Below are 12,392 nucleotides of genomic sequence, written 5' to 3' on the forward strand. Positions count from 1 at the left end.
GGGGGGTAAAGGCGGTCAGGGGCGTGATGCTGATCACATCACCCCCACTCACGACCGAGATCAAGAAAGTGTGAGGCGTTACCCCCACACCCCCTATACGCCTTCATGGCGTGGTGCTCTGCACAGGGGAACACTTTACTTTACTTGTCACTGAATAATGCTCTGTTCAAGAAAGGAAATAAATAAAATGATAATAATGCGAAGAAGAATTATGGCCTACGACGAAATAATTATGGAACATTCAAATTCAAATCTAAGGTTTTACAATACAGGGATTTTATTTGCAACATGATTACATACAATCAAAAAAATCAGCTACACCCTTAATATTCATAATGAGATACTAAATTATCACAGTAATAAAAAGGGAACATAAATAGAAAAACAGCTAAATATGTACATTGTTTTTTACAAATATCACTTCTTCAATAAATTAACTACAAATCTTATATTGACACTACTTGTTCTCTACCACATTGCTACCAAAACTTCTGTAGCTCCAATGGCAAAAGCAGTTACTGTTGAAGGTGTATAACTTGGAGCAATGGAAGCATTACCAATATTCTTATCGCCACGGTACGAGGGTCACTATTTATATTTTGAGCCTAACAATGAAAAAACAGGAATTTGGCATTGAAAACTGCTTTATTGTTTTTCGAAGTATTCTCCTTTATGGTCAATACACTTTTGCATTCGTTCGAACCATTTGTCAAAGCAGTTTTTCCAATCTTCTTGAGACAACTCCATAATATGGTTTTTGAACGCATCAACGGCATCTTCCGCCGACGAAAATCGTTGTCCACGCAATTTATTCTTGACATTCGGGAACAAGAAGAAGTCATTGGGTGCCAAATCAGGACTGTACGGTGGATGACCCATCAATTCGATTTTTTGACTGTTCATAAAGTCGGTTGTTAGACGAGATGTGTGACAGCTGGCATTGTCTTGATGAAGAATGATCCGACGGCGTTTGTTTGTTTTCCGTATTTGACCAAAGACCTCTGGCAAACAAATTGTTGTGTACCATTCAGAGTTGACCGTTCTACGTTCCTCTAAAGGCACAGTTGCCACATGCACCAGTTTTCCCGAAAAAACAGGCGACCATTTGTTTCGATGGGCTTCGAGCGCGAACAACTTTTGTTGGATTGGGTTCATCTTGAAACACCCATACAGTCGACTGCTGTTTACGTTCCGGCTCATATGCATATATCCATGATTCGTCACCTGTTACAATCTTATATACGTCTTTTGAAGCATAACGATTGTATTTATTGAGCATTTGTTTGCAACAATTGACGCGAGCATCTTTTCCAGTTTTTGTCAAATTGTGTGGGATTCAACGAGAACATACCTCTCTCACAGCTAAATGATCATGTAATATTTTATATATGCTGGTGGAACTAATGCCTATGGTTGCCTCAATCTCACAGTATGTCACATGGCGACCTTGCAGTATTAGGTTTTGCACAGCATCAATGTTTTCTTGAACAACAACTGATTTTGGACGACCTTCACGAATCTCGTCGGTGAGCGAATGGCGGCCACGATTAAATTCGTTATACCAGCGTTTCACAGTGGCAAAGGATGGGGCTTCATCGCCAAATGTGGAAGTAAGTTGATCGATGCACTCTTGTCTTGATAATCCACGTCGAAAATCGTAAAAAATCAACGCACGAAAATGTTCACGAGTTAATTCCATTTTATTGTTGTCACGCAATCTCCAAGGCAACATAAACAACACAAATCAAGCTATTGACAAAACATTTGAAGTACTTTATGGTCAATAATGGCAGACGATTCCGTGCAAACGTCAAATCGCACCTAACTTCAATCAGTGTTGCCAAGGCTCAAAATATAAATAGTGGCCCTCGTATAGTGTCCCCCATCCCTTGCAGAAACCATAATACATGCTACGGTTGACAGTTGAAAGCATTGCCACATCTTTTCCTTCTTCTCAGCCCTCCTCTCCATATGGTCACTACATCCCCAGCGGCATGTATATGAGGGAATGATGAAGACAGGAAGGTAAAAAAGAAAGGGACTGAACCGAACCTTTCGCAACTCTCAAGTACACTCAAGGGAGTAAGGGATGAACATCCACCTGTGCCACCCTCTCCTTGTCCTGTTTTAGGGGTGGGGGGAATGGCAAGACACTTGGCAACTCCGGACTAGCCTTCCATTGTTGGTATGCACTACACCCCTATTTGATTTATTGTTGTGGTTTTTCTCTCTGAAATACAGTATACCATGGCGAAGAGAATACATGTTTTCCACACAGGAAGCCCCTGATCAGATTGCCAGGTAGAAAGTACTTATACGTACTTGTATTTTTGCTATTTAGCATCACTTTTCTGCCACTTTTGGCTAATCGTAACAGTGAGGATGAGTGATAATTAAGAGTTGGAAGCGGACAAAAAAATAAAACTGCTTTTTTGAAGAAAGAAAAGTTTCTTTCAGCAGCATTTTTGGTTAGCTTTCTTTTTGGCTTTCCCAAAAGCGTTTCAAATCAATGAAAATACATTACTCTGGTTCATTTATCTTGTTTCACTGCTTTCATTTATCTCTACTGTAAATAGTCACTCATATCTAAATTGAAAATACAACTTTCGACATGGAATTCATAACTAGACAAAACCAGTAGCTGTAAAAATGCCACCTTTCTTGGAATGGATGGTTTTTCCTCAAGTGTTAACTTCATATTTCAGTAAGCATATTACATATATCTACAAAGTATACAAACACTTGGATCACTAGAGTAGTTTTGTATATAACAGTTGGGCTGAAAAGTTCGTAGGCTAACATAGTAAAAAATAATTTTTTGACAAAATTCGATTTTATTATTCAATATAGTTGCCTTCGAGGGCGATACAACGATTATAGCGGTCATACAATTTTTCGATGCCATTTTTATAGTACGATTTCTCTTTAGCCTCAAAATAGGCCTCAGTTTCGGCGATTACCTCATCAGTGCTAAATTTCTTTCCAGCGAGCATTCTTTTAAGGTCTGCAAACAGGAAAAAGTCACTGGGGGCCAGATCTGGAGAATATGGTGGATGGGGAAGCAATTCGTAGTCTAATTCATATAATTTTGCCATCGTTTTCAGTGATTTGTGACACGGTGCATTACCTTGATGAAACAGCACTTTTTTCTTCTTCAAATGGAGCCGTTTTTTCGTGATTTCATCCTTTAAACGCTCCAACAACGCTATGTAATAATCTCAGCTATCTCGATCAACTTCACTTTACGATCATTTAAAATTATTTTGTGGACTTTTTTGATGTTTTCGTCGGTAACAGCCTCTTTGGGGCGTCCACTGCGTGCATCGTCTCAACGGTTGATTTTCCTGATGCAGAGTCCGAATAATGTTTATCAAGCCAAGCCTTGGCTTCAACAGTATTTTTTTTTCACCAAAAAGCAATGCTTTATTAACACACGAAATTCTTTTTTATCCATTTTTTCACAATAACAAAAGCTGCTTCACTCACAATGCTATATCTCACGAACTAATTATCCGGCAGCTGTGAAATTTATACACGTATCTTTTGAAGGTTAGTACTAAGTAAAAATCACATGGATTTAATTCTAGTAACGCCATCTATGAGTCAGCCTACGAACTTTTCAGCCCAACTGTTATTTTGTAAATAGAATCTAATAGTATTATAACATTTATATCTGAGACCAATACTGCCAAAGTACATCCAAGTTTTTGGAAAACATTGTGATTAAGTCATGATTTTAATTACAGGTGGTATAAGCTCATTGCTACAGCAGTGCCAGAGTAACCATCATGGTGAAGGAAAGTAGGATTTATTTAGCTCAGATATTTTTCATAGCTACAGAAATTTTGGTGCTAGATTGTGACGGAACAAATTTCTAAACTAATATTTGATTCTTTTTGCATAGTAAGAAAAATTTTATAATATACATTATATAATACAATTATCTTTGGACGGCCATTATCTTCAAGGTATCTTCAGTCAACTAAGAACCAACAGTAAAAACAAATAAATACCTTTTTTTTAAAAAAAAAGTCTTATATTTCATACAATACTGAAAAAACTGTCTCAATTGTAAATAAATAATTTTAATGAACCTTAGATAAGAGCAATGCAGTAAAATTAATAATAAATATAATACATTCCTGCACAAGCAATAATAACAAAAAAAATGTTTGCAAATTTACAAATACACTACATGAACAACAAAAAATAATAAAAATTACAATTCATTCAGGTCACGAAACGAATTCAATATTTTTAAGAATGCATTTGTATTCAATAGCCACTTTTCTAAAAAAATTATCTACAATGATAGAAATGACACATCTTATATTTCTTTTGAACATTTTACCCAGCTATCCACCAAATCATCCTCGCTATCACTATCATTGGAATGTACAGTCTTCCATGTCAGAGCATCTCCCAGGGGTTTGTGAGCAGAAGGGAGAAGTATATGCCTCCATGTTCTGTAAAAAAATCGAAAATGTATACTGATCACATTACATAAAAAACTAACCATGAACATGTAATGGATTAGTGAACTAGTATGTGCCAGTCGAATGAGAAAAGGGGAAGCCATAAATTTTCCAAGCAAATGAAAGAGGGGGGGGGGCAAGGGAGGATTTCACCCTCCTGCAAAATAAATGTCTATCAAATTATATATTCAAACGTATAATTTCAGTCGCAGTGTTTTGCGTTAACTATTACAAAAGGACTGGTAATTAAAAGTAACACTGGTATTAATCGCTGAAGAAATGCGATTAATTTCAAACTGAAGCAGTGTTTTGGGGTGAAAATGCCACCTTACCCTCTACAAAATATAGCATCGTAAAATACTAACATTGTAAAGTAAAATCTAAACTCTCTTATGCTTAATAAAAATATTAATTCCATATCTATGTAATTACCCTTAAACGCATATGCAGCAATTAAATGTTCTTGTATTTTACATTTTCCTGCATTATACATTCAATCTTGATTGTCCTAACATAGCAAAATGTTAAAAAAGAATTTCCTCGATTTTACATTTCCCCGCATAGTTTTTTCAGCTTGATCCCCTGCACAATGTAAAATCCAGGTTTCACTGTATTACTAGTTCTCTGAAAGTACAACAGTCATTAGTTCTCTACCTTAGTGTGCAGGGTAGCTTACCTTCCCCTAACCAAACCCAGAAACAATCTCCAGTTCTTCCTTGGTTTGAAGTCATATGGGTTTATGTAAACCTGAAATTGAAATGAGATTATCAGACATTATGAGCAAGAAAGTAAACCATAAAATATATCCTCAATACACTTAGTGCTTCAAGTAATTATGATCAATTCCCGCCATGTGACTTTCAATCATTAAGTTCTATAGTGACTACTTGTCACTTTTCTGTGGCACTGACTTGGTCCTATTTAAAACAATTTATTTTCAGAAAAAACAGTATTAACTCTTTCTGGACGAGCATAACCTATGTTCACTATAAAATTATAGTGTGAATGAATGACGGGCTTTAATCACAATGCAGCTCTTGAGCACATGTGTTGCAACCACCTCTTTCAAATTCCAACTGCATTTTCTTCGGTGCTGAATTTTACTTGTACTTGTGTCGCTTTTGTTTATACTCTTGAAATAGCACTGAATAATTTATGTGCACATTGTGGACATTTTTTACAATGATTCTGATTCAGATTTCACGTTTAGTGACAATTTCAATCCCAAGAAGTTTTTGGTTATTTTTCATTAATTATTTCTATATTGTGTATTGAAAATAAGTTTTCAGTAACTTTTCTTGCAATGTTTATTTTTTTTACTTTCAAAAAAAGTTACAGAAAAAAATAATAAATGTAAGAAAATTTGTGTAAAATGTAACACATTATATATCTGTATATATCAGAAAAAATGTAAAATACTCCCTCTGTCCCATAATTATAGTCCGGTATGCCTAAATGGTAACTTTTTATTTATGTTCTTTTGGATACTTGATTGGCCAATTTGTACTGATCCTTGAGTAATAACGTTGTATGACTCATTCCCATGTTTCATTTTCTTCTTCTGTATACACCAATGTCACAGTTTGCATATCGGACAATTATTATCGGACACCAAACAAAAGTGTACCGGACAATAATTATGGGACAGAGAGAGTAATACGTAATACACTTAACAATATATTTTCTATGATTTTCTGGGGAAAAATAATATTTTCAGGAAGGGTCTGGAAATAGTTAACCAGTGACATAGCATACTACAAATCTGGGACTTGTAGGTTGGAATTCCATATAAGGCACGGAATTTCTCTGTGTTATGTCCTTCAGCTCTTTCATTGATTCATCTTCATTGTAGTGACTGGCATTGAAAGGTACGATGGATGATCGGAAAAAAAGGTTACAAAGCATATAACTTTTGTTTTATTCACTGTAACGTAACGAAAATTTATGTGTAAACTAATAACATGTTTGTCTTGTTGCGAGTTTGAGGACTTCGGATTCTGACCATGTATACCCAAGAAGCGGACATTTAAAATGGTGACTCGTCTAGAAAATTGGTCAAGAGTAGAAGTGAGGGCAGTGGTGTGGTTCCTGTGGGCCAAAAACACTACACCTGCTGACATTCATAGGCAGATTGTGGAGGTGTATGGGGAGGGGACAATTTCAAGGCAACATGTAGCGAAGTGGTGTTGTGCCTCCAAAGAAGGACGGACGAGTATTGTTAATGACAACCGTGGACACAGCAGTAGACCCAGTACCTCAACCACTGACATGAACTGTGCTCTTGTGGATGAGTGTATTCTTGAGGACAGAAGAAGAACATTACGCTCAATATCAGCTGAGCTGCGACTACCATTTGGTTGGCTGGCCACCATTATCTGACATGTGATGATGTCAAAAGAGCTGCCTCACGGTGGCTACGAGAACTTGACATGGATTTCTGTGCAACCGGTATGGAAAACCTCATCTACCGTTGTGACAAGTGCTTGAACAAAAAAGGTGATTACATCGAGGACTAGTATTGAGTGCCCTTCATCATTAGGTGTGTTTATCTTCCAGCTATGTCTAACACATACGCCATAATAGGCTTTGTAACCTTCTTTTTCGATCATCCCTCGTAGAAAAGAAATGCAGACTATTGGTGAGTCCAACTTAAAGAGTTCAGTATGGGGCTTATGGCGACAGTGTTGCCGCATTATGCGCAGTAGAAGAAGGCTCCAGTACGAATTGAATGTCTGATGTAGTATACGCTGCAACAAAAGTTAGTGATCAACAGACGGTCCATGGAGGGAGATTTGGAAATATCTGTTCCTAAATATTCTTGTCATACGTCTTGCTGTCCATTTTATCGTGTACGTTGGCCATGTTTTTTTTCTCTTTTAAGTCCACTTTTTGCACAGAAAGACTAATCGAAACTGGACCTACAGTTTAAACTGGGATATGAACCACTATATACCTCCACCGGGTAACAAACCCGAGACCCCTTGATTACAAGGCCAGAACGTTACCACTGTGCCATCGGGGAGGCCTGTTTCACATTTCTCGGCACACTGTCTCATTTGAGACAAAACAGTGTTCACTACCTGCATGCACCAAAGCAAATCTCTCACCCCGACCTGTAGGCGCTCGCAAACCACTCGTAAGGCAGCAAAGAAAGTCTTGTTGTGTCTATATTGTTTTGTCCCTCCATTCTTCTTGCACAGCAGTAGCAGCTCCACGACTCGACAGTCATAGGCGGATCTACATTTTTTTTCTGGGACGTGCACAGAATATGCTGTAAGCATTACTTAATATTGGAAATTTAATGTGCACATTTGCAACTTATTCGACACATCAAAAAGTGCCCTAATATCAGTGGTGTGAACAGTATTTTCAAAGAGGGGGGGGGGGGGGTACATATACTAATTAGTAGCTGGTCCTCATATGTCATCTTCTTCTGCCGCTGACCCTCTTTTTTTAGGAATACTTATCCAAGGGGGAGTTATGACCAGCACATACTCCCATTGGACACATCACGTCATTAACATCAATACAATCACAAGGGTTCATTCTAGGTCTAATTTGTGGTCAGATGAATTAATCGGGACTGAACCTTCAACGTATAATCCATCCGAGAATGTACCTCCACCAAAAAACAAATCCAGGGTCCTTCGATTACAAGGGGATAGCATTAGCAAAATTTCCGTCGTCGCATTATAATCGAGGGATCTAGGGATCGATACCTGCTGGAGACACATAGTGGTTCATATCTCACATAAAACTGTATGTCCAGTCCCAATTAACCTATCTGTGCATAAAAGTGGACTTAAAACTCAATCAATCAATTATTAGCAGAGGTGTCAAATAAAAGGAGTTCTGTTGTGTTTTCATGAAGAATAATTACAGGAAGAAGAAGACAGACATTCTTTTAACTATATAGTCAACTACCTAGATACTTAGTTATCATTTTGGGAGGCAAGTGAACCTTCTCCTGAAAAATCTGCCAATGTACCAAAATACAATGTACCTGGGGCTTTTCGCTGCACATCGCCTCATATAAAAGTTGTATTCGAAGTCGTTGCATCTTGCGTACCTGTTGTTTTTTGGCATTTTTTCTCCTCATTTGGTGTTGCAAGAGGACCTTTAATCGCTTCGCTATTAATTTTGAACGAAATTCCAGTCGTTCCAGCAGTTTCGTTTGCAGTCCAATTAACACTTTTACCAGGATTTTTCTGCTTTAAGTATACAATAATATTTATTACAATTTGTTCCCCCTTCTCCCTCCCTCTAGAAAAGGAAGGGAGGTACCTGGGGATAGCCAGGAAAAGAAGACCTCCGCCCCTAAATGAGAAGAAGAAAGAGAAAGAAAGAAGGAAAGAGAGAAGGAGAGGGTCCTCCTCTCCTCTCCTCTGAAGGAAGAGAAAAAGAGAGAAAGAAGGGGTAGGGACGAAGAAAGGAGAGAAAGAGAGAGGTCTCTCCCTCTCTCTCTCTTTTTCTCTCTCCCTTCTCTTCTCTCTCTCAACTCTCTTTTTCTCCCTACCCCCCTCTCTCTCTCTCTCTCTCCTTCTTCTCTCCCGTCCTTCCCCTCTATTGCTCTTCTCTCTTCTTCTCTCATCTCCTCACGCCCCCTTCCCCCTTCCCTTTCTTTCTGTCTCCTCTTCTCCATTCTCTCTTCCTTTTCTTCCTTTCTCCCTTCTTTCTTTGCTCTCTCTCTCTCAGTAGAGAGAGAGAAACGGGCAGGAAGCCCCCGTTCCCTCTTTCTTTTCTCTCTTTCTTAGGAGAGGAAAGAAAGAAAGAGAGAAAGAAGAAAGAAAGAAAGAAGGTAATAAAAGGAGAGAGAGAGAGAGAGAGAGAGAGAGAGAGAGAGAGAGAGAGAGAGGAAGCCCTTCTTTCTTGGCTTCTTCTTCTTCTCCCTTCAGAGAGAGAGAGAGAGAGAGAGAGAGAGAGAGAGAGAGAGAGAGAAAGGGAAAGAAGGGGGAGAGAAGAAGGAGAAGGAGAGAAGAAGGAAGAGGAAGAGAGGGAGAGAAAGAGAAAGAGAGAAGGTTGTCTCTCTCTCTGCCCCGGGTTCCCCTAGAAAGAGAGAAAGAGAGAAGGTTGTCTCTCTTCTTTCTCTCTCTCTCTCTGCCCCGGGTTCCCCTAGATTGATTGATTGATTTAATTTATTTTACTTCGCGTTTTGTGCCTCTTGGCTAATTTGCGAAGATGGGGATGAGTGATGAAATGATGAAATTGATGAATGGACATTCACAAACAACCAAGCCCGACCAGGATTCGAACCCGGGACCCTTGGCGTCGCAGCGCGATGTGCTAACCACTCGGCCACAGGGTCGGGCAGGGGGGGGGTTCCCCTAGAAAGAGAGAAGGTTGTCTCTCTCTCTGCCCCGGGTTCCCCTAGAAAGAAAGAGAGAGAGAGAGAGAGAGAGAGAGAGAGAGAGAGAGAGAGAGAGAGAGAGTTAGACTCTGGACACTTTTATGCTTAATAATACTGTAACACAATGTTACTTCTGCATTTGGGGTCGAACCAAGAACCTTTAGATTGTATTATTCATCTCTCAGATGGTTATCACTTGCTTGGCCTAAATGTGATAAATGCGAGAGGTTACCTTTAAAGGAATGGCCATAGAAATTAACTTAAGTTAGATTTGGGTTTTTGTACTCTCCATGGCTGAACAGATATGGATTGGTTTAGAAAAGGCCTTATAATTAGATGAAGATTATTCCCACACTTGCCCTCTCAAATGTCACTTGTCTGACCTCCCTGTCAGACATGAATCTCATCACACACCATTGTCCTACTCGCTTTTCACTTCGCTTCTCTCTCACAATCTGCAGTCCTTACTCTTTCTTGTATTCTCGCCAACTGATCTCACTCCCTGTCAATTCCAACACATCAAGCCTCCTCCTCTCCCAAGTCAATAACCTTACGTTTGCCTCATTGCTTATTCTGCATTCCTATCTCTGTTTCCTACTATGCTAAGAATGACACAAGACTTGTCATCTCTATCCAATACCTTGGGTACGATACAATAACCCCCTTTCCATTTTGCTGTTGTAGAATAATTATCCACTTTCTTGATCCGGTCGTGAGTGGGGGTGATGTGATCAGGATCACGCCCCTGACTGCCTTTAACCCACAGGGTTTCCCCCAGGTACCCATGTCATTCGACTCTGGGTGGGCGCCGGGGCCGCTTCCATCGTTAGAAAAGTTCCCGGATTTGAACCAGCCGTGGATCGAACCCGGGACCTTGAGCATGGTAGTCAGACATGTTACCGACTGAGCCACCGTGGCCACCTTAATTATAATACCTAGGCAATAAATTCATTAAAGAAATACCCAAAATGAGAAAGTGTGCACGCAAACAATAAACCACTTGACCCCCGAGGGAAGCCTATTCACAAACTTTTGCCTGAAGATTCCCTGCCCCATTCCATCTTCCCAACACTTGTTTGAAGCAAGTAGCAACCGTCAGACGGCTGTTATTTTTAACTCCCCAAATCGCGGTAAACACAAGAAAGAAAAACGTCTTGTTTGGATGGTCCGAATTGCAATAGGTGTGGAACATCAAATCCTTACATTTCCTCTGGTTTTTGCTTATTTATTATTTTCTGTTTGAATGTTAACGACTTTGGTTTCTGACAGAAACACTCTTGTTTAGGGGTGGTGATCTCAAAAGTAAAAGCTCATAAGAGCCCATACTGAACTCTTAACTTGGGCTCCACTATAGCCAAAATACTTAGTGCATGGGAACCTAACATTACCAGGTACCTTTTTCTCCAATGCCAGCCTCTTTGTTTCAGCTTTGTTGATATGAGCCTCAATGCTGGTTTCTCCATTACCGATCAGCCTCGCGTGCCACACTGCCAAGCTGCCCAAAGCGACAAGAACACCTGCAACAATGAAAGTGGTTCAACTTCCATGCTCAATCACTAGTGCCTTTCAAGAACTGGAAATTATAGAAAAGATCAATGAGCATCAGTATTTATAATCCTACCCCTTATTTAAAGGCCTAAAGTTTGCATTTAGGTCATGTTCAGAATTTCAAAATGTACATTACACTGAATGAAGGGATAATGATTTAATGCATGTATAAGAAAAATTACGCTAATGTAAATTACTTAACTCTCTGGCACACACACGGGAAGTACTACGTAGAAATTTCAGTGAAAAATGTACACTCTACCAAGACTCGAACATGGGTCTCTGGAACACCATGCTACCAACTGAGCATCTGTTGACGTTGACGATGTCTAGTTTCTCACAGTATTGTTTGGAACACACAGGAGATGTACTACATACAAGAATCGCTGACAGACACAATTCCAAGAAAGTAAAACAGCAAGAACGAAAAAGTGGGTGAATCCAGGGCTGGCTTTGTAGTTCACTTGATAGAGAAATGGCACAATATGTCAGAGACCCACATTCAAGTCCTGGTCAAGCCTGCATTATTTACTGAAATTATTATGTAAGTAAATTTGTCCCAAATGAAACAAATCAGAACTATATACAATGTAAGCGAAACCAAAGCAGATATGAACAAGTAGTCTATGTGAGTAATCGAGCAGCAGGATTTGGAGACTTCCTCTCCATACACCTTCTCATGCTATCGCTGATGACGGTGCAGAGGTCAATGAAATATCCAAGTTTTCATCTTTTTATTATTATTACACTACATGGTTTGTTTTATTTCAAATATTAATGTTACTAAACGCAGTATCATCTAGTCGGAAGGGCATCTGACTGCCATGAGGAAGAGACTGGTTTGATTTCTGGGATGGGTTATCTAAGGTTGGAATTTTTCTGGCATTGTCCCCACATAAAGTTGCTCTGGGGTTCACCCAGCCTCAAATCAATGGGTACCAGGGGGCGAATCTGGAGAGGGGAGGGGTAAAGGTGGTCGGGGCATGGTGCTGATCACATCACCTCCAAAATGGCCAAGATCA

General features: G+C 39.4%; 1 protein-coding gene across 2 annotated transcripts in view; it reads right to left on the minus strand.

The window, feature by feature from the left end:
* Positions 1-254: 254 nt before the first annotated feature.
* Positions 255-12,392, minus strand: part of LOC146003970 (palmitoyltransferase ZDHHC16B) — a 39,217-nt gene continuing 27,079 nt past the window's right edge. For both annotated transcript variants that reach the window (XM_083142501.1, XM_083142502.1), the window contains exons 8-10: positions 11,218-11,339; positions 5,152-5,222; positions 255-4,466 (exon numbers count right to left, since the gene is read on the minus strand). In XM_083142501.1, coding sequence (XP_082998627.1) covers positions 4,328-4,466; positions 5,152-5,222; positions 11,218-11,339 — 332 coding nt within the window. In that variant the 3' untranslated portion in view covers positions 255-4,327. The remainder of the gene's footprint in view (positions 4,467-5,151; positions 5,223-11,217; positions 11,340-12,392) is intronic.

Source organism: Lepisma saccharinum, chromosome 21, assembly GCF_977018435.1.
Source record: "Lepisma saccharinum chromosome 21, izLepSacc3.1, whole genome shotgun sequence".
Lineage (NCBI taxonomy): Eukaryota > Metazoa > Arthropoda > Insecta > Zygentoma > Lepismatidae > Lepisma > Lepisma saccharinum.